The 23,440-nt window shown below is 42.9% G+C and overlaps 1 protein-coding gene across 3 annotated transcripts in view; it reads left to right on the plus strand.

The window, feature by feature from the left end:
* The first annotated feature begins 9 nt into the window (after nucleotides 1-9).
* LOC102890212 (paralemmin-2) overlaps nucleotides 10-23,440 on the plus strand; it is a 303,901-nt gene continuing 280,470 nt past the window's right edge. Inside the window, exon 1 of one of the 3 annotated variants that reach the window (XM_025041520.1) lies at nucleotides 10-234. In XM_025041520.1, the coding sequence (XP_024897288.1) occupies nucleotides 190-234 (45 nt within the window). In that variant the 5' untranslated portion in view covers nucleotides 10-189. The remainder of the gene's footprint in view (nucleotides 235-23,440) is intronic. The other 2 variants (XM_006906089.3, XM_025041518.1) reach the window with 2 other exon arrangements.

Raw genomic sequence — 23,440 nt, forward strand, 5'->3', positions numbered from 1 at the left:
CCAGCCAGCCGGGTGAGCCAGCCGCGCGCGCAGCTCTGCCCGCCACCCCCGGAGCGGATCCTGACCTCCTCTCGGCTCTCCCAGGGATTCTAGCAGAGCCCCCCGGGGTGCCCATCAATTTCCGTGGGTGACTACAGCGTGTGTTTGTTTTTCTTTCTTCTTTCCCCTCCCTGTGTGCCCTTCTCCAGGATGGCAGAGGCGGAATTGCACAAGGAAAGGCTGCAAGCCATAGCAGTAAGTCCACTTTCATTTTATTTTCTTGCTCTATTGTCTGGTATGGAAAGGGACCCGAAGTGTTTCTGCCGTCGACATTCCAGCACAGTAGCCGCGGGGCATATGTTTTGGGGATAAAAGTCTGTCAAGGCTCAGCTATGCTGCTTTTTCTTTTATAGGTCTGTAGATTGAAACCCCCAGGGCGCGCTTTGGGCTGGGGATTTGAATGTGGAAAATTGGCTTAGAAATAAGATGCTTGCTACTGGGCTTTGGGGAAAGACTAAACAGACGTATGGAGGACGATTCTTGGAATATTATCACCCAGTGCTCAGTAATACCTCTGACTTCATACACTGGAGAACAGAGATCGGTGACCAGAACCGTGGCTGCCATCCTCTCTGCGGAAGCCGATTCTCTAAGTGGAAAACCAGCAGTCAGCTCCAACTGCCAGCCACGCGGTAGAACCTCCTCCCTGAAACCAGCTGGGAGTGTGAATTTTCCCTGTTCTATTTGATATTGACAAGGGCACTGGTACAAGCCACCACCCTGGAGGGGTCTGGAGACTTCTTATAACACCTGAGTCCTGGGACTAATATTCTAAGAGAGCCTTTTCTTATGGGTGTGGATAATCTGAAAACCTGTTTTCAGCATACAAAGGAGCAACCAGTTTTGGCAAAGTTTATATGCACTTTCAGAAAAGTGTACCCATGTGCATCTTGGTAAAAAAGAGAACCCTCTGAGACTGCCTAGATTTGAGCAATCTTACCACAGTGGTGCCAATGATCCCCAGATGTGGTATTTTTACTGGAGCCACCACAGCTGGATTATATATTTCCTTTGCAGATGAGGGAGTGATTACTGCAGCTATATGAAATAATAATAATTAAAAGAGAAGGTCTGTTAACATATTGGAATACAGGAATCTCCAGACATTTTTCTACTTAAGGACTTTTTTTTTTTTTTTTTTTTGTCCAGGAGTTCCCTGGAAACACATATAAATTTGTTGGGGAAATAGTGTGCAATGTTTTGGAAGCAAATCACATGAAAGTGTTTTGAAAATCCTTTGGACAGATTAGGAAAAATGTATACAGGCCCTTCTTTTTTAAAGAAGTATTTGATGTGGTCTCTGTGGCTCTGATACCGTCTTTATCAAACTCTTCTTAAATGTCTTGGAGATTCTACCACTGAAGCAAGAGAGAGAGTTTGTTGGCAGTGTTGAAATACTGTGGTTTGCCTATCGAACAGTCTTTGAGTTCTGGTCCTCAGAACTCAGGAAGGCTGTTTTTTCTTTTCTTTCCTTTTCCCTCTGTGCGTGTGTATTTTGATGGATAATGAAGTTGTTTATGGCTTCTACTGTTAGTGGCCAGTGTGTCTTCAACTTGATGAGAATGGAGGTATTCAGTTATTGGTGCCATGTAGCTGGTGGGTGTTTTATATAAACTGAATAATAGGCTGCTTTAACTGTCGGTGAAGTGTCTGCTCCAAAGAATGTTCAGTTGCTCCCATAGGCTGCCGCTGAAGGTTTCCAACAGTTGTCACATTTTCTGCCTTTGCATGACCAGCTTTACTGGATGCCTGAGGAACAGCTGAGCCCCATGAAAGGACTTGCTTTCTGAACATGGAGCCAGTAGCAGCTAACACTGGGGCCACCCCTTTCCAAGTGGGACTGGATAATCCCAACAAGAACCAAGTGGATTTCCAAGACAGGTCTAGCTAGTCATTTTGGATTTCTCTTGAGGGTGTGAGATTAAACACAAATACTTGTGCTTATTCACTTATGGAATTGAGTGTGTCCTGTGTATGAGAGATAAATAAGAAAGAGAGAGAGAGAGAGAGAGAGACAAAGGAAAGGAAGGAAGGAAGGAAGGAAGGAAGGAAGGAAAGGAAGAAAGGAAGGAAGAAAATCAAGACCAAGAAAATCAAGAGACAGGGAGGGGGAGGGGGACTGTGACATCAGTAATTAGTTCTGTGCTGGGCTTTGGCCTAGCACACACTCTCCTCTCGCTGTCACCTTCCTAGAGTTTTCAGGGGGTCCCTGAGGAGCTCACAAGCCTGTCCTCAGAGCCTAGCATCCCTGAATTCTCTCTAGAAATGTTAGGGAGGAAAAGAACAAGTCCTCATCTTTTCATCGACTTGGGCTCCTCTCCAGGAGGAGAAGAGCAGATGGACTGGGATTCCAGTCAGTAGGGTCTTGAGCACACTTTAATCTAGGTCTCAGTTCCTTCATCTATAAAACGGGCTCATGAGTTTTCTCTCATGGACTGGTTGCAAGGTTTAGATCTGATGTAGGTGAAGTACCTGGCACACAGTTAGCATCGGGTGTTGTTGAGGCAAAGCCCCGATTCCTGTCTATACTGCTGCCTTGCCCTGTGGGTGTTAGCGGCAACATGTCTGAAATGGAAATAGCCTTTTTTAAAAACTCTGACTGAAGGCCAGGGCTCTGCCCAGTGTCACTTTGTCTAGCTGCTTCAGACACAGGTGCAGAGATGTCACCTGAGGATTCATCCATCCATTCATTCAGCACGTATTTACAGAATGCTGCCTCTGGCAAGGTTCCGACATCACCAAAAAGTCAGTGTCCCTAAGTTTCAGCCACCAGAGGGAAATTTTACCTTTCACATGCTTAAGTTTTGAAGGGTCTTATGATCCAGGACACTTGTCATATGATCATCTGTGGGCTTTTTCCCTCGGAGAGAATGAAATAGGTAGAAACTATGGCACTTTAATTGAATCTTCCAATTGAGACCAGAGACTAATCAATGGGCAAAGATGAATCTCATCCTGTTTCCCACCAAAATCAGCACAAGTCCATCTTTGACCACCGTCTCTGTTCTCAGGTGCTCCTTTCATCTGTAGGGACACTCCCAAAAGTGTAATTTTAGAGGACAGCAAAATGCCTCTGTAGCAGGATGAATGTGACTAATAAGTCCAGGGAATAATAATACAGCTGCCATTTATTGAACATTATTCAAGGCGCTGTGTGACATGCTTTTTTTTTTTAACCATAAGTTATTAATAGTCTAATGGAGGAAATAGAAAAGCACATATACAATTACTGTGCAGTGCCAGTGCACTGGCACAGATGGGCACACATGTGGAGCATGTAAACCAACCTCCAAGAGTTGCGGACTCTCCCCCAGAGAGGAGACATTTGAGCAAGTCCTGAAGATTAGGTAAAATCAAATATAAAAATTGCATTGTAATCTTCCTAATTAACAGCAGCATGTATTTGTTTGTTGTTAGTTTATTATTTATTTGGAATAGTTAGTATGAGAAAGGCAAAACCAAAAAGCATGAAGAAGTCAGTAGATAAAGCCACAAACTCAGTAATAAAACTGAAGTTCATTTTACACCCATTCTGTCAATCCTAATAACAAGCTGATGAGGTAGGAACTCCTATATTATCGACGGTTTATTGATGAAGAGTCCAACATTAATAGTGTCAAAGCCAGGATTTGAACCCACACTGCAGGGAACTGGAGCCCTTGTATTGACTGTCACCCCGATCGACCCCCCAAGATAGTGGCAGCATCTCACACTTTTCCCATGACCACGCTGAGCATGTGGTTCTAGCAGTCTCAATGTGAGCCCATGAAGGACTGACTCAGTAGCACTGGGAAAGTCCGAGACAAACCAGGAGGCCCACATCCTTTTGAGAGTCTTCCAAGCTGAGTTTTGGTGCATGGAAACACCTGATGTAAGCTATAACTGAATGAATAACATTCCCCTGGGGAAGAAGCCACTGCGTCTCAACAGAAATCAGCTCTGGGGGAGGATGTTGTCATGTCTGCATATCCAACAGGAAGAGAGCCTTCCCTGGGCATCTGTGAAGATTACTAAATGTTACAGAGGTGGTCTTGAGCAAAAGGCCTCAGAGCCTTATAGACAGGGCCTCAGGCCAGCACCAGGGACGAATATGAATGTGTTTATAGGTACTGACATATGAAATGCCAATCCCACCCACAGTTAGTCTTTAGGTAATTTTGTCATTTAATAAGAACCCACTCTGCGGAATAGTAAAAATGATCTCTTGCATTAGTAAGCGCTTTACAATTTACAAAAACCTGCACATGTTACCTTAATTCTGAGCTGTTTGGGGCAGGTCATATTATCTCCAGACACAGATGTTGCCTGCTTCTAAAATTCCAACTTAAGGCCTAAAAAAATGGTTTGCTCAGGACATTGACGCTGAGGGATGGGTCACCCCGGCTGAATCTATAGGGCTGCCCAGCAGATAGGCGACACTTGGGCCCATTCGGAGTCATTGCTGGGTCTAGGAGTGCCAAGACTGGCCTTGCACAAACATGCACAAGGGTCATATACCTCTCTGGACGCTTTTTGTACCTCTGAGTAGTTCAGGCTTTAACCTCTTGGGACAAAGAGCAGCTGCTCTGGCAAGTGCCCTGAAAAATATAGCAGTCATCATTAAAAGGCCAACACGGGGACTTGTGGGTTATGACTTGTCGTTATTTAGAGGAAAATCAGGGCTCAGTAGAGGTGCTTCTACATTTCTTTGTGGCTACCCAATACTTCTGGGACCCCTGCTGTTGATCCTTTGAATTACCTACCCTTCATCGCAGATCCCCCCAGTAAGACTTGGTCATCGTATGGTATGACATTGACTGAGACATTTTGGAGATGTTTATCAACTTACTTGACAGTAAAACTTGGTCATCGTATGGTATGACATTGACTGAGACAACAAATGGGCATTGACACACGGAGACAGTGGTCGCAGTGCCTCGCACAGTCTGGAAAGTTATCAGAATGGGTTCTGGTGTCCAGAAGCCTTGGCTCAAGTTTTGACAGTTCTGTTAGTACCTGTATGACCTTGCTGTCCTTGGTTTCCTCATCTGTAGGATGGGGGTAGTGATTTTACCCACCTCATAGACTTGCCATGAAGGTTATTTGAGCAATTTCAGGGGCGATGCTCAGAACGAGGATACAGAAAACATGCAGCAAAAGTGTTCTATTTATAATAAGTGAATCAACAAATCATAATTCATGCATCTTTACACAGAAAATGGACACAAAGGGAGAAAGGTGAAGTCTATTCACCTCAACGTTTTTGCCAAACTGGGAAATCTCAGATGAATATGATAACTGCATGAGAATAGTAATAACAATAAAAAAGATTGTTTATAATGGGCAGGAGCTGCAACCTCAAAAGCCTCCAGGGGCCAGCATATAACATAAATGAGTGACACAGACCTAGTGGGAAATTGTGAGGACCTGGAGAGCAGATGCTATTTCTCAGTTTAGATACAGTTAACTTATACCACATGAGAACGTGGGGCCAGTGTTGTCATATCCACTCATTTTCAAGAGAAGCCAGAAATCTGCTTTTTAAAAATGTGAGATCTCCCATTTATCAACAAGTTTATAAACTCTTTAAAAATTCGTGGACACAACAAAATTTCTTTTGGTCAACAGGTTGACCTTTTGTGACCTCCAGATGTAAGTAGAACTTGAACTTTACAATGTACTTTCCTTATGCTTGACTTATTTGGATTTCATAAAGATGCTGTGAAGTGGTACCCCCAGCACGCCTAGATCTTTTATGATGTTACAGCATCAGATTGCATTTTCACCAGGGCTTTGTGAGTTTGGTGTCCAAATGTTTGAATCATTGGAGAAACAGTGCACATTTGCTATATCTTTTGATACTACATGAGCTCCTTTCGATTGCTAACATTATTGCAACTCAGAATACTCCCATCTGGGTAGGTGTTGCTGACTCAAAATTAACAGAAAAATAAAAAAAAAAAAGTCAGTACTTCGAATTGGGAAATTCCTGTTATTATAGAAGAATCTTTAAGAACAAGATACGTAAATCTGAGCCTATCATATATGTCATACAGAGTGTTTGAGATGGTTTCAGTTTATTATCAGCCTCAAGTAATACACAGCTGGGCTCAGGACTTCCAGTAATAGGAACAACTGCTATTGGTCATAGACCTTTTGCAAGAAATGGAGTGATTCTCAAACTTTAGTGCATTAAGATCACATGGAGGGCTCTTCAAAACAGATGGCTGGGCCCCACTCCTGGAGTGTTTGAGTCAGTTGGTCTGGGGTGGGGCTTGAAAATCTGCATTTTTAACAAGTTCCCAGGAGAGCTGTTTCCAGCTGCAGCTGCCATTCTGGGGGCATACATGTTGAGAACCTCTGATGAAGTGGTAGGAAACCAATGGTAAAGGGAGCTTATGGCTTGGGTCTTGATAAGTGCCATATGCCCATTGTGATGTGCCCAGGGGTTTGTGAAGTATGTATATTATTAAGAGGTGACGTAGAATAAAAGATAGAATTCATTCTTAATTAGTGAAAGTCTAAACAAAGCTCAGTTTTAAAGTGATGGAGTTGTGTTCCTCTCCCATCAAGCAGCTGATCAAGAGGAAGGAGGTCTTTGTCTTGAGTACTTGCTTTAATCTATTTAAATAAAGTGAAATTGCTGTCTGGTGATCACTTAAAGATACCTGTTTGTAGGGCATGCTTGGGGTTGGCTGATCAAAACTATGGGCAGCCGAATTCACTTGAGGAGGACTTAGGGGGCATCTCAGTGACACAGGAGGTAGAGCAGATATCATGTAGTAGAGCAGGTATCCAGCACTGCAGTGAGAGGCCCTCTGCATGATACATATTATGATACTAGATGGAGAAGTCCCCTAGCAGATTGGACAATCAAGTCTGGTGGCATCTGCTCCAGCTTGCGGTCACTGATTTTCAATGTAGCTGCTTCTCATGTGGGCAACTGTAGCAGGATGCCAGGATGAGCAGCAACTGAGGTTCGTTTACTTAATAATGGTCAGTGATTCTCCTCAGCAGGTCTGCATGTACACAAACATGACTTGTCATTGGCATATAAAAGAGTTTATTCTTGCAAAGATGCCATAACTGGCTTCCCTCACCCTTATCTGTAGCATCCATTGTTTGAGCCAACCCTTCATTTTCAGTAGGATTCAGCCTCACCCAGACTCATATCTGTCTTATAACATGAAGACAGAGGCTGCACTGTGCAGGATGAGGTCTAAGAAAACATGGATGGACTGTGGGCGATGGCTGTGTAGCATGGGGTACTTCACAGAGGGAATTTCACACATGAGGGCCATTGGGGTTGGGTGAATCCCACACATCTGAGACCCATTTCTGACAGGAAATGCCAGCAGATGCGGAGGTTTGTGTGGGGTGGCACATGCTACATGTGTCCTTGGTTTATTATTATGTCAGTCTTTTTCAATAGTCTCATGTTGAAAATCTTCAAAAGGAGATTATTAAATACACACACAGAGACAGATAGAGACAAGCCTATAGCTTCTTTCCGTGATGCCTGAACACATACTAAAAATGCTTTGGGCTTATATTGACTCTGGTATCAGTGCTTCTATAGCATCATATGAACTTAGAAGACAGGAATAGAGAATCTGGTACCTTTCCCTTGCGTAAGATGGAAGGGGAAAGAAAAGCCACATGCTCCCCCAAGTTAAAAGCTCCAGCTGTAGATGAAAGGCTCTGGGCCAGACGTCAGAGCACATCTTCCTGCCCATCATTTCCCCGCAGGCAGCCTATTTCATTACCCTGTGGGTTTCTAGGCTCTTGACAGTCCCTGCACTAACAAATGTCTTCAGGGCATTTGTAAAACCTGCCCTTACTTTTTTTTACTGAATTATACTGGTTTACTTACTCTTCTAGGTGGGTGGGATTCCCGCCACCCTGCCCTCTAAATTATAACCAGTCATCTGAGTTTTCACTTTATTTTTAAATTCAGGACTGAAACTTAAAACGTTGAGGTTTATAAAAAAATGTTATCGTTAAGCAAAAACATGCTTGAAAATTTAACCCCTTTGGTGGTAGGCAGGGGATCTTCTTTCTCTGACTTTGAGCGATAATGCCAACAACTTTGAGGCAAATAAATACCACATGGGGCTTCACGATTTGGGCACCTGTGATAGCATCCATGCCTCACCTGTGATGTGGTAGACTGGAGTCAAGGGGAGGTGTCTCTTGGCTGAGAGATCTGGAGTCAATCCAGTGGCTTCCCCCAGCCTCCCAGTGGTCTGTCCCCCCTTCCCCCTCTCTTTTATTGCTCTTCTATGGAAGCTGCTACAATCCCTTGAAATTAAACCTTAAATTCTAAAATCTAATATTTAAAGGAATATTAAGTTTTCTTCCAGTTTTGGTATTAACCTTTCAGTCTTTAGTTTTTATCTTTCCCTTCTTCTAAGACAGTGGGAAACTACACTAATGGCTCTGGCTCTATCTTGCTTTACTTATTTTTTTTTTCCCCAATTAGAGTTGATATATATGAGTTTCAGTTGTACAACAGTGATTAGATATTTATATACCTTACACAGTGATCACCCTGATAAGTCTAGCATCCATATGACACCATACATAGTTATTACAGTATTATTGACTACATTCCCTCTGCTGTACTTTACATCTCTGAGACTATTTTAATAACTGTCAATTTGTACATCTTAATCTCTTTCACCTTTTTTTGCTGATCCTCCCAACCCCCCTCCCACCTGGTGACCACCAATTTATTTTCTGTATCTATGAATTTGTTTCTGTTTTGTTTATTCATTTATTTTGATTTTTAGATTCCACATATAAGTGAGATCACATGGTATTTGTCTTTCTCTGTCTGTCTTATATCACTTAGCATAATACCCTCTAGATTCATCACGTTTTCACAGATGGTAAGATTTCATTCTTTTTTATGGCTGAGTAATATTCCACTTTTATATGTACCACCTCTTCTTTATCCATTAATCTATCGATGGACACTTAGATTGCTTCCATATCCTGGCTATTGTAAATAATGCTGCAATGAACATAGGGGTACATATATCTTTTCGAAGTAATATTTTGGATTTCTTTGGTTAAATACCCAGAAGTGGAATTGTTGGGTCTTTTGGTAGTTCTAGTTTTAATTTTTTGAAACAGTTTTCCATAGTAACTGCATCAATTTACAATCTCACCAACAGTGCACGAGGGTTCCCTTTTCTCCATATCTTCGCCAACAATTGTTGTTTGTTGATTTATTGATGCTAGCCATTCTGACAGGTGTGAGGTGATATCTCACTGTAGATTTAATTTGCATTTCCTTGATGATTAGTGATATTGAGTATCTTTTCATATGTCTCTATGTCTTCTTTGGAGAAATGTCTCTTCAGATCCTCTGTCCTTTTTTTAATGTTTGCTTTTCTGGTGTTAAGTTGTATGAGTTCCTTATGTATTTTGGATATTAACCCTTCATCTGAATTTCTATGGCCTGATTCGTCAGCTTGGGCTGGTAATATTTGCTGCTTCTATTGGGGTGTGAAGTGGTTCAAAAATGTCCTTGCCCTAGTGGGACTGTGAGATATACAAGATCTGAAAGATGGAAAAAAAGTATGGAGGTTCCTCAAGACATTAAAAATAGAACTACCATATGATCTAGCAATCCTCCTTCCAGGAATATATCCAAAGGAAATAAAATCACTATCTGGGAGCAATATCTATATTCCTGTGTTCATTGCAGCATTATTCACAGTGGCCAAGATGTGAAACAACCTGAGTGTTCACTGACAGATGACTAGATAAAGAAAATGTGGTATATACATACAGTGGAATATTATTCAGCCTTAAAAAAGGAAATTCTGTCATTTGTGACAACATGAATCTACATAGATGTTGGCATTATGCTAAGTGAAATAAGCCAGATGCAGGAAGACAAATACCGTATGATCTCACTTATATGTGGAATCTAAAAAAAGTTTAACTAATAGTAACATAGAGTAGAATGGTCATTACCAGAGGCTGGGAGGTGGGGGAAAATAGGAGAGATTGGTTAAAGGGTACAACTTTCAGTTATAAGATGAATAAATTCTGGAGACCTAACGTAGAGCATGGTGATTATAGTTAATAGTAATGTATCATACACTTGAAATTTGCCAAGAGAGTAATTCTCAAGTGTTCTCATGACATACAAAGAAATGGCAATTGTGTAAGGTGGTGGGTGTGTTAATTAGTTTGATTGTGGTAATCATTTCATAATGTATATGTACATCAAAACAGCATACTGTACACTGTAAATATACAATTTTTACTTGTCAATCCTACCTTGATAAAGCTGAAAAAAATGATTAATTAAAAAATGAAAAGATCTGAAAGGTCATGGCTAACGTGTGTGGCCGTGAAAGGAAGTACTGCTACTCCAGACAAGCAACCACACACTGTAGGATAGTGACGAGCCCTTCATCTGATATGCAGGCAGCCTTGATCGTCAACAGTGACACCTGGGCAGATGTGTTCAATATTTAGTGCTGTTCATCAAATAAAACTCTCGACAAAACCTGAAGGATATTTAACAATAGGTGGAGTAAGTCTAGTGGAGATGGGTCAGAATTCCGGGTGGACCCTGCAGGCTGGCTGTAGAATATACCCTCTGATCCTACCAGCTACTAGAAACAAGACTCCAGTAGCCTGATCAGCCCCCACCCCACCCTTCCTTATTCACACTGGAGTGAGAATGATAGATTTCCAGGCAGCATTGGATTTGATAGGGGAGAATGAAGAGAAAGCACTGGCTCTGACAACACAGAGCAGAAGAGGCAAAGGTGAAAGAATTTCAATTGCTCCATTACTCTCTTCCCTCTCCCCTTCCCATAGTCATCTCTCTGTCTTGACATGTCACTGCTACTGCCTCTGAATGATTTCAGCTTTCCATGTGCTCTAACCCAAGGTCCACAGGGAACAGCTGGGAGCGGAATGGCTGAGCAGTGTAGGAACAGGAGTGGGACCTCTGCCCTAGAGGGAGACAAGGCATGCCAGAGCTCAGAGAGCAAGTAAAAGATGGGAACTTTATCCTGTAGCTTCTTGTAAGATTACGAGGGAAGGGTCTCCCAGTTTCCAAGAGCTTCCCGTGTGCCAGATGCTCTGCCGAACGCCTTATATTAGGCATAAAATACCCTAATATATATATGCCCAGGTACCAGGCCGGTGCTGTGGCTGAGCTTATGGGACCAGGAGAAGGTGGGCTCCTCAGAGGGCAGGCAGCATTCCATGCCAGTTGACTGGTGCTTTGAGGGAATACAAGCCCAAGATCTTCTCCTTTTTTAAAAGAACCTTGAAATCTCGCTTTTGAAGGATGCCTGTCGATGTTTAAATGTTCATAACGATTTAAACACTTTGTGGGCCAAACTAAACATAAAGAGATTTTAACACAGTGTGGGCAGGATCCCTTCCCCATCCCTCCACCCCAGCCCCCACCCTGAGCCACCAGTTTTCCAATTCTGCCTTTCCCCGTATATTTTTAGTTAATTGAAAAGCCAGTAGTATGCCGAGGTGATGGAATGGTAGTGTTGTAGCTTGAAGCTACATGAGATTGAGATATGTTTAAGCAAGCTGGGCAGATCGATGGATGAGCCTGCCGGAAGCCCATTGAGAGCCCTTGCTATGGGGATGGAGACCCTGTAAGAAAACCATAGTCTTGGGTGAGCGTCAGTGCTGCTGTTTAAATCAGTTATTATGCAGCATATGGATGAACTTGGTGAATTCTCTGTAAGAAGGAACAACTGAAAGCACTCTTAAAAAAAAATTGATTAGCATAGAGCAAAAGTGACCTTTTGATGCGCCCGTCTCTGAATTTTAACACGTGTAGAGTTGTGTAACCACCATGATGCAGAACAGTTCCATCAGCCCCAGGAACGCCCACAGGAAGCATTGTTTTCTAAACCCTGTCACACACTAAAATGTAAGTAGTTCTGCTGGGCCCTACCTTGCACCCCGACTTTAAGGGTTCTGAGGATCGGTTAGGGATGGGAGGGTTAGCCAGAAAAGAAAACTGGGGTTCCCAGTCTTTGGTGGGTAACTGTTTCATAATGAGTACCCCTCCCAGAACTATAACAAATTCTTGTTTTTCCCCAATAAATACCTTTTGCTCTATCCTAGCTCCTTTTATTCACTGTCCTCTATCAGGATTAGCACATTTAGCAACTAAAAATGTAGGATGCCAGTTGTTATATGGAACAAACTTTTACATTAAAAAATCATTTGTTGTTTATCTGAAATTCAGATTTAACTGGATGTCCTGTATTTTATCTGGCAAGCTCATCCCCTTAACATACATCCTGCATTCACAATTGTGTTCAGAACCCACTTTTTCTATGTCTGTGCTTCCTTCTTCCATTGTGATTGTGAAAATACTCATGAGTTTTAAATCATAACATGTTCATAGGGAGATAGAGCATGTATTGGAAGGATAGGAGAATCTCCTTGGTATATTGATGTGTTTTCAAAAAATGTGACCACTAGACATATCCTTTCAGGAGAATAAGAAGTGGCCTAATGTGCGTTTTAGGGAGGAGCATAACTGGATTTCAGAAATTGGTACATTTCCCAGCTCCCCTCCACCCCCTTCCCTTGGCCAAACCTTGGAATAATATAAAACTGCAAAGACTAAACAAGATTGTTCACACTGGGTGAGTTTAAAAATATCACTGGAATGCTAGCCTTCAGCAAGCCATATATCTCATACTGCACTGAGCAAGATGGGGCCTTGTGGCATGTCGTAAACAAGTCACACAGTGGTTACAACCAGATCATAACCAGCCTGGATATTTTGGTGGAGGGTGCTTTGATGGTTGATTTATTTGTCTCGTTTTTGTTTTTGTTTTTTTTCATTTATCAATTTTAAATTTTACTAGTGTGATCTCAGAATCACAAGGAGACAAAAAGGAAAATCAATTTTATATAACAGCTTCAGAATTAAGAACAAATGGAAACTCCAATTTGCTGTCTAGACGAAGGGCTGGCAAACAATAGCCCGCGAGCAATGCATGGTTGTTACATTTATAAATGGCTGGAAAAAAATTTAAAGAATATTTTATGATGTAAAAATTATATGAAATTCAGATTTCAGTGTCCACAGATAAAGTTTTATTGGAACACAGCCATTCCCATTCATTTATGTGTCATCTGTGGATGATTTCATGTGACAACAAATGAATAGAGTATTTTCAACAGAGATCACATGGCCTACAAAGCCTAACGTATTTACTGTCTGACCCTTTACAGAAAAACTTCGCCAGCCTCTGCTCTAGATAGCATATCTTCTATGGTTTTATTTGCCATTGAGGCTCTAGGAATCTTTTAGCTAAAGAAGTAGCTGTTGTCTTGTTGCTGGCAGTCAGAACAGTAAAGTATCTCAGACATCTTTTTCACTGTTTTCGGGGCTGCCATGATGAGAGGCTTATATTTACAAAAGAGTTTGCATGGGAGTTTTGCTGCTGTAGAATTTTCTTGTTACATCCTTGCTATATAAGCCAACTACAGGTTGTTTTCTTTTGAAACCCAGAAAATCCAATCTCTTAGAGGTAACCGTTTGGCTCATCTAAAAATAAGTCATTACATTTAAAACCATTATTTCTATTGACAGGGACTAAGAGGGTAGAGGAAAAACACTGCTAATTCTCCAGATCATTTTTCTTATACCCAGAAATTGCCGGAACACTCATCCTGCCCTCCTGGGGATTTTAAGGGTCAAGTGTCAGAACGGGAGTCAGAGAACACACCCACCACATTCCCTGAGTCTGCGCAAGAAGCCAGCAAAGCAAGGTTTCTGGCCAGCTGTCTGTCATTCATTAGCCCATCACGGAGGGTCAGTAACCTCATGGAACCCATAGGGCCAATGCCTTCATATGAAAATGAAGTGACCATCAGGTAAAAGCTGCTGATGACCTATGGTCGTAGAGTCCACTCTGGCCTCTGAATCATTGAGTGTCTCCTTTCTGCCCCTTTCCCTTTCTTGTTCAAAAGGGCCAGCTGCAATTTGAGTTCCCGTCACCTAGAAATTTCCAAAAGGACTTTGGTGCCTTAGTAAATATTTTCAAATTGCCCAAGGTTTTGGGAGATAGAGCCATAATTGTGAAATCAGGTTAAAAAATGATTAATACAGTACTCGGGCTGGCCACATGAACGTGCTGGAGTGAGCAGCAGCGTGGACACTCATGGTTGCTCATTCTGCAGGTGGATGGCTTTTGCCCTTCCGGTCTTACATACACCTGAGCCTTTAATTCTCTATCTAGGCTACTTCTAGCAGCTGCTTGGAGAATAGAAGCCAACCATTTAGTGTAGGGTTTCTCAGTCGTGGCCCTATTGACATGTTGGACCAGGTAATTCTTCACTGTGGGAGGCTGTTCTGTGCATTGTAGGATGTTTAGCAGTATCCCTGGTCTCTGCCTAGTAGATGCCAATAGCATCCCCCATGTCCCTTCATAACAATGAAAAATGTCTCCAGACATTGCCAGATGTTCCCCGGGGGACAAAATAGAACCACTGACATAATAGAACATAAAGGTGACCTGACCACATGTATTTCCCATACTTTCAGCATTAGAGATTCGTTGTTTTAAGTGCTGGCTTTCATCTTTAGGGATTCCTTAGGGATTCTTTCTTTTAAGCCTTGAAGCCTTTTTTATTTTCTAGCATCTCCAATGAAAATACAAGTTTCTCAAAAAGGATAAAGCCTCAAGGCTGGGATGGCAAATGGTTTTCATCTCTTGTGTCAACTCCGACTAATGGGTAGTGGGCATCCGTAGTATTGACTTGGGAAGATCTCTGAAGCTGCCTTTGGGTTTTGGGGGAAGAATACCATGATAGATTAAAGCTGCCTTTCGTGTGCAGGCGATGAGGAAGCTGCTGTATGTGTGTAAGGAGCTTTCTTACCTAATATCTCTACATTACAGTCAGACCTTTGCCTGGGGTCATAACTGCCCCATTCACACAGGGCCACTGTGGCTTCCTGTATGTGTTAGGGCGATTTTCCGGCGGGTTTCAGAAAGTTGTCTTGAGGAAGGGGTGTCTTTTCTAAATCCTGCAGAGTTGCCGTATGGGCTAGGGGAGACGCCGTAGTTGGTTCGATGAAACTAAGCAGCAGGAAGCAAAAGGAGAGGGACGAAGATGACAACTTCCTGTCTCTCTGTTCCACCTGACTATAAGCTTCTAGAGGACAAGGACTGTGTCATTTCTATCATTGCCTATTCGCTGCCTTCCATGGTATCACGGTGTCATGCCTTGCATAGTGTAAAGCCTATTCAGTAACCTTAAGCAGTGACTTTAACCTGTTTTGTATCTTGGAGCCCTTTGCAGTCTTGTGGACTTAGAATAATGCTTATATACACAAAATAAAATGCATAGGATTCAAAAGATAATGATTATGCTGAAATCCAGTCAGCAAAATATTAGAAAATTGTGACGGAGAATAGATGCGCTACTTTGTTATTGTATTAAATATAATTTAGTGACGGTTCTGATACATTCTCCAATTTCAAATTATTGATGAATGTAAGTGATATTTCAAGTTATCACCCATAACTATTCAGTAAAATGACATGAAAATACCCACGATTTCTACTTATGACAAATCATGGGTGGCAGTGATATTCCTGAGGCTTGTGCTTACGTTCATAACTGAAGAGATGCTAAATTTCAGCTAGAGATTAGTGAAAATCACCTTTAACTGGACGCCCTGGATTCTGGCTTATCTCTGGACTCCCTGATTCTTTCTTAACCATGCCCCTGCTTTAAAGTCTCCTTCCCATCCCTCGCTTGACGCTACCCCACTACCCCCTCCTTGGGGCTCTCCCCTAGCAAATTTCTCCAGATTCCTTCTTCCACATTCCTTTCCATCTGAACTCTCCCATCTGGGCTGTGTCCTTTGGCTACTATGTAAGTTCTCACTCAACTTAGCAAAGGAAGAGTAGCTTTGAGCCCCATCTTGGGGTTCTTCTGAGCCTAAGAAGAGAGAAGTTGGCACATCATAGATGCTCGTTGAATGCTTGTTGCGTTGAAACTGTCCTTTGCCAACTGCATCCTTTTTCTCTGAGGCTACCGTTTGGACGCTTGGACTGTGCTTGAGTTCAGTCCACTCTTGATGCCTCCCCCCTGCATGGAGAGCATCCAGTATTTCCAGCCAGAGCACAAGCGTTCAGTCTGGTTGGCCCGGTTCCTGGAGGTCTCCAGGGTGAGATTGTGAGATTGTCTTCCCTGAGGCGGAGAGAGGGCTCAGAAGCAGCAGTGAGCCATGGGGGTGGCAGGGCCTTTGACCAGCGATAACCCCACCACATGAACCTGCCGTGAGCAACTCTGCAGAAGCCGTGACTGTCCCCATGGCATACCTTGCTGTGGACTACCAGGGAGGGGGCGTGCATGCCAACCAGGCAGCCTGGGGGTTACTTATTGCAACATGTGAATGTCAGAATAAAAACAACAACGATGCGCTATCTCTAATTTAGTTCCCTCTGACACGAAGATCACCAGTTTCTCAAACATGTGGTGTGTGGGATTAGTACCTGTGGTTTTCACCGAAGGAGCACATCAGTGATCTACCCAGTTTGGACTATTGTGGGTTCCCCAGTTCTTTTCTCCCCTGGGGCTGTCATATCAGTGCCACAAACTCGGTGGCTTAAACAACAGCAATTTGTTGTCTCACGGTTCTGCAGGCCGGAAGGCAGAGATCAAGGTGCCAGCGGGACTGGTTTCTTCCTGAGGGCTGCCAGGAAGAATCTGCCCCTAGACCTCTCCTTGGCTGGTAGATAGACGCCTTTTCCCGTGTTTTTTTTTCTTACCGTCTTCTACGTGTGTATCTCTGTGTCCACAGTCCCTCTTTTCATAAGGAGACCAGCCATATTGGGTGCAAGCCACCCTAATGACATACTTTTAACTCGATGATCTCTGTAAAGACCCTGTCTCCAAATAACATCACGTTCAGAGGTGCCAGAGATTGGGACTTCCATATATCTTTTTTTGGAGGGACACAATTCAACCTATCACAAGGTCCCTGCATTCTGTCAGGTGGTACCTACATCTCACAGTGAGAGCCATTTGCGCTCTACTCTGCTTCCGGCTATGGCAGTGAAAATTGTATCCAAGGGAAATGGCCCAGGGACCTGTAAGTAGTGGTTGCCATTTGCCATTAATGCCTCAAACCTCCGCCCTTTTTTCACACTCTCGACTTCCTTTTAGCACCCATGACCCTCAGTTTCCATAGCCCTCTGTCTCCCGTCAAAGCCTTTTATCTGGAAAGGCCCAGAAGAGCATTTCACACTAAGGTGTGCTGAAGAAAGCTAAGCATGCCCTCCCCCTGAAAGCCAGTTAAAAACAGCAGAAAAGCTGCAAACTACATTGCAGGAGATCAGGATGTCCACTTAGCCAACATCAGGATTGTCTGTGTTGTCTCCCTACTGACCACCAGTAATGAACAAAACATTCTTGGTGGGTTCATGGCTATTTAGAGTTTACAGAATTCTTTCACTTCTATCATCTTCTTGGGGCATCAGTGAGCAGGACGAGTATTTTTTTCTGCATTTCATTTCAGAGAAAACGGAAGCTCAGCTACGTAATTTGTTTGTGCTCACAACTGGCTACGTCATCTGTGCCTCTGTGCTTATTCTCTTTCTTTGCCTCCAACATACCTGCCCTGTCATCCATCATTTCTCCTCTGGGTCCCCACAGCGTGGATCATGCAGCCTGAGTCTCAAAGGCTCACTGAGCCCCTTGCCCTGCTCCCGGGTCCCTCCCTCCCTGAGGGGGCAAAAAGTAGCCTAAGCCTGAAGAGCATGGCCAGAGTGAGAGTATTCTTTGTTTGAAATTTTAGGCCAAGGGAGCAGCGTGGAGAAAGGCACAGGCTTGTGAAGGAGCTGAGCAGTGTCAGGAAACCACAAGGAGTTGAGTATCACTGAAGCACCCGGAGAAACAAGGCTAGGAAGGTAGGGGGTGCTGGGTCATGGAAGGCCAGGTGTATCAGGTGGGGGGCCAGGACTTAGTCCAGTGGGTGGTGGGAGCCCCTGAAGACCGGTGGTTTATCAGAAACTGCTCTGACAGCAAGATGAGGCCGGAGCTGCTCCAGGTCCCCAGGTGCCGGCTTAGGGCCCCATCACTGCCAGTGCTGGTCTGTTCTTAGGTGGCCTCTCTGCTTCTTCCATATAGTGGTCAGCTTTAGCTTTAACATCACTAAAATTATTCTCTCCATACTGAAACCCAGAAGAAGCGTCTTAACCAACTTCGACTGAAAGCCTTGGAGCCGTTGGAAGCCAGTTTGGGGTTGGAATGTGGAGGCTATTTCTGGATATTGTGACATTCTGTTCAACTTCCAGAGGAGCCTGGGAATAAAGGGGTGACTCAGTCTGTGAGCCTATTTTTAGGGAAAGCCGAGAATTCAGTCTGGAACCACTCAGAGTCCCCATTGCCTGCCAGTGCAGAGTGTGCTATTGGTGAAGAGATTGCTGGGCAGAAATGCTGTATTTATCATCAACCGAATGTTACTCAGTGCCTCCTACACACCAGCCCAAGGTTTATTGATTTGAAAAGAGGTTGGGAATCAACGTAAACAAACCTTTGAGTCAGACGAGCATATTTCAAGGCATTTACATTTGAGAACTGACTTAAAAGCTAAAGAACTAATATAAGAGTGCTTGTTTATTGGGTGTTTCATACATACTATGCATTATGGTAAGTGCTTTGCAAAAGTGTAACAGGAACATCTTTACTGTTGTAATAGGCAAAGACATAATAACTTAAAGAGGTTAAACACTATCCTAGGGCCAGGTAGCTGAGTCCAGATTCAAACTCAGATCTGGCTCTAAAGCCCATGCAAATGACTACCCCAGGTTTGGCAAATAAGTGGCTCCTGTGCTGCCTGCCACTCTTTGGTCCCATGTGTTACTAATTGATCATAGAATTATTTCCTGCACAGTTTAGATCTGGCCTCAGATCCTTCTTAACACAGTGCCCATGGTAGCTACTGTGACCAACTGAGCAGCATTAGCACTTGAGGTAAAGCCTATCTGTCATCTCAGTTTTATCTTTATATTTGCTCAAAATGGAACCTTTAAGTCTGGAGAATTTGTTGTTGATGTTGATGTCTACTGATCTATTTATAATCTTTTATTCCCTAAACACTTGTAAGAAATAGAGCATTCAATACAGTTTCCTTTTTGCAGTCAGTAGAGATTCTGTGTTCTTTAATGGGGATTCTTCCTGCCTTGGAGGGGAGAATGGCATGTTAGGACCCAAAGCTTTGAAACGGACAGTTGGCTTATGTGTCGGTGTCTGTGGTGATGAGTGAGAGATGGGAGAAGTGAATCTTAAGTACTCAGGCCATTGATAGCAAGAAAGCTTTCAAGTAGCCTAGTCTGCTTAATGATAGCAGGCTGGTGAGGTGGGGTAGGGGTATGTGGTGGGCAGGCTAAGAAAGCAAGATAACGGGGTAGACTCTGGGGAACATGCTCCACCTCAATCGCTGTGAAAAGTTAACTCAGAAGGCAAGCCCATTGTCCTAAAAGTATAGCACCAGCTGGGGCTGGAGGTCCCAATGGAAGAGAGGAACTCCTTAAAAGCAAGCTCAGACAGGAGAAAGGGGAAGGGAAAGTCCAGGGTGGTGGCAAAGGGAGAACCGAGGGCCCAGCCATGCAACGGGACGAAATAGCAATCAGCGTAGGAGGAGTCCATGGTCAAGATTTAAAACCAGAACATCATGACATAGTAATAGAAACGTGTTGCTTAGAAACGTGGAGGCTGCCATGATTTCTTTAAGATTCTAGATAATTGAGGTGAAACGGGATTGAATCGTTGAAATGGATGGAAGGTAGCATGTATGGATCGCCAACACAGAGAACATTCAGTAAAAATAGACCTTTTGCTTTACTGTAAAAGGAAAAAAGCAAGTTCACATCAGCACTTTGGAGGCCTGTCAGCGGGGTGCAAGACCTCAGCCAGAGGCCTGGGCTTTGGGGTCAGGGCTCCCGGCTCCGGGAATGGATGGGTAAGAGTAGGGCAAGACTCACTCTGAAATCTGACTATCAGAACTGAGGCCAGAGGTCAGGACAGAGCCGGAATCAAACTGCGGTTGCCCAGATTGGGTACCTCCTGGCAAGCAGCAGGCCCCTCCATGCTGGTATCTTGTTGAGCCTTATTTCTAGGGGTGTGTGTGTTATAAGCTCTGAAGCCCTCAAAATCAGTTGGGTCTAAGCTAGAAAGAGGACTCCCTTGGACATGATTTGAACTCACCTCTTGAAATGCTGATGATTTGCCAAGCAAGGATTAGAGACCTGGACAGCTTCACAAAGCCCTGCAACGAGACACACCCCACCCAGTCCTCTCATCAGCTCAATAACTCGATGCGGGAGCTGAGGGAACTGCGGTGTGTCTATTAGCAGCATGGGAAGGATGCAGAGGCATAAGAGCAACTTAGCATCAACACGCTCACCCTCCTGTGGTAGACACGGTGGGGAGAGGAGATGGAGACAGTGGCTTGGAGATTCTTAGTGTCTGCATTTGATGGGTATGTGCTTCTTGGCAGTTAAAAAAGTAAATGAGGTTAACGGATGTCTAAACAAAGGCAATGGCCATAAATATACTCTTTGGAACTTGGATGCACATGGCTGTGTCCCAGAACAAGCCCATAGAATCCAAAAAAAAAAAAAAATCAAAGACAGTCACATAACAGCTTTCCTGGCCACCCTTGAAGTCCTACCTTCTCCCAGGCAGCTCTAGAAAAAGACAACTCCCAGCAGGGCTCTGACAGCTGAATTGGGTGGCTGAGTTGTGGCATTACTGTTCTCAAAAGCACTTGGATTGTTTTCCCGGGGGCTTTAGAATGGAGCCAAGTGTCCTGCTTTTCCCGGAGTTAAGCAGAAATCTTCACCTGCCTGGGTGTTATGTCTGTGTCACCACATCACTGGAGAAAATACATTACAACCTCCTGCAGTTTCTTTCATGAAACGGAGTATGGCATCAAGGAAATAAGATAGTCAGCATGGCATCACAGCAGGTTCGAAATAGTATCATCTACATATTTTGATTATATTTTAAAATTCAGTTTATACGCAATTGCAGTTCAGTTAATTAACTCCAAGCTGTAATATCAGTCTGGATTTGAATGGCTCTGCATTTCAATAGCTTCTTCCTCCAAAACAATATTTATATGCCCAATAGCAGCCTATCATTCTAATGCCGAAGTCATAAAACTTGGTTGTTTACCCCCTCATTTTTCAAGTCATTATTATTTATGCAGTACGAATGAAACCAAGTAAGCAGTTGACTTTTTTGTAGTGGAGGTTAATTTGTCGATTTCCTGCCAGTCTTCTGTTATTTCCAGCACACATTTTCCAGGTTAGCTGACAAATCAGTATGGTAATGTTAGTAGAACAAAGAAGACTGGCCAAGTTTGCGCCTGTGGATTTTACCCAAATCATAACTGGTTGATTTTTTTCCTTTAGATTTTCCAAGTCAAAGGATTTTTAATTAAAACGATTTTTTTTTCATTCTAAACAGAATTTGAAACATATAAAAAAGTAAAAAGAATGAAATAATCTAAAAGCGCTTGGCATAGGGCCTGACACTCAATAAATATTTTAACATTTTAAAAGAAAAAAAAAAAAAGCCCATAATCTCAACACCACACAAATCTGCAGAGTTTTCTTTGCATAGATTTTATAGCTGTAATTATATTCTGTATCCATTTTACTTTGAGCTTTTTTCATTTAACCTTTTCATGAACAGTTCCTCATGCTGTTACAAACCCTTCATAATTATAATTTTCACTGGTTTTGTAATCATCAGTTAGGAGTACATTTGGCTGTGAGTACCAGAAAACCTGAGAAACACTAGCTTAAGGGGATTTTTAGTTTCATGGAGGAAGAAATTGTGAAGGCTCTTGGGATGAGGGGACTGCTCACTGACGGTAAAAGGAGCTCTGGATGCCCTGCCACACGCCAGGTGCGGGCCCTTCCCAAAGGAAGCAGGAGGTTACGTCTCCTGCAGACTGAGTCCCATGATCGCCCCTGCTCAAAACAGTCTGGGAAAGTGAACTGGTAACTTGGCATCCTCTCGTGGTGTCTTAGAATAAAGTGACCAGAATTAGAATCATCACCTCAACGGTAATTGTTTTTTTTTTGTTTTCAAAATTCCAGTTTGATTGCCTGCCTGGTAAGCGGTGGGGTTTAAAAGTCTGTGCTCCATTTGCGACCATCGAATTTGGTGCTGGAAGCACCTGTGTACAACCAGCCATGAAAGAAGCATCAAAACCTCAAATGGTGGATATCAGTTTTAGGGAGGCAGCTATTAACTCAAAATAAGGAAAAATTCTTCAACATTTAGAGCTGGCCCAGTTTGGAATGAACTACTTTGTGGGATGGTGAGCCACCTGTCCCAAGCTACAGAGACCAAAAAGATACTTGATATGTAGGTGGAAGAGATAATTTATGCATCTGGGTAAGGAGACCAAGTGACCTCTAACATCTGCACATCTCCATTTTTAAACTATGGTACATTCGCTTAAACACTTCCCCAAGGCTGTGTGGTAGAGCCTTGCTCCAGTGTTACTTCTGATCAAATATATAATTACCTGAAATGTAGCTGAGTAGAGCAGTTGCCTAAGATAACAGGACTCACTTCGTAGGCTCCTGGTTGCAGTGCCATAGGAAAGCTCTGCCTTGGGTTCTGGGCCAGCATTACCTGGCCTGTAAACCAGCACCGTCCAAAGTTATACACCTTTCCTCCTAACTTCCTGTTAACATGACTCTACTATTTTTCCAGATGCCATGAATTTCTCCTTCTGTGCCAACAAAATGTACACTTTTCTCATATGGAGAACGATGTGGACTCTATCTTTGACTCAGTTATAAAACAAGGAGACACATGAAAACCATCGTGCCTTTGTTTTACTTGCAAAAATGATCCTACTAAAAGTTTCACTAATTAAACTCATGTGAACAACTTAAAGCTATGAAACCAAGTGTGAACAGTAAACAAGTGAGTCTGAGTTTATGTAACTCAGCCATTTTTTGAACATCTCCTCTGTGGTAGACAGAGGGTCTACCACAGAGGAGACACTTTATGGGTGCTGAGGATGTCATACTAAATACAACATAGTTTCTGCCTTCATTGAGCCTGCATTCTAGGGAAGTGGAACAATTTACAAATAGAGTAAATATATATATAAAGAGGAACAGTATATAGATAGATAGATAGATATAGATATATCTATGCTTTACTGTTGAATTGTACACCTGAAACTTACCCGATTTTATTAACCAATGTCACCATAATAAAATTTGTAATAGTTTTGCTGTAAAATGGGACAGAAAAATGAGAATTGGAAGTAAAGATGGAGTCGGAGGGTTCATATTTGTAAGATGAGAAAAATGGTAGCCTATTTATGCATGGATAGGAAGATCCAGGAAAAAAG

Source organism: Pteropus alecto, unplaced genomic scaffold (assembly GCF_000325575.1).
Source record: "Pteropus alecto unplaced genomic scaffold, ASM32557v1 scaffold111, whole genome shotgun sequence".
NCBI classification, from domain to species: domain Eukaryota; kingdom Metazoa; phylum Chordata; class Mammalia; order Chiroptera; family Pteropodidae; genus Pteropus; species Pteropus alecto.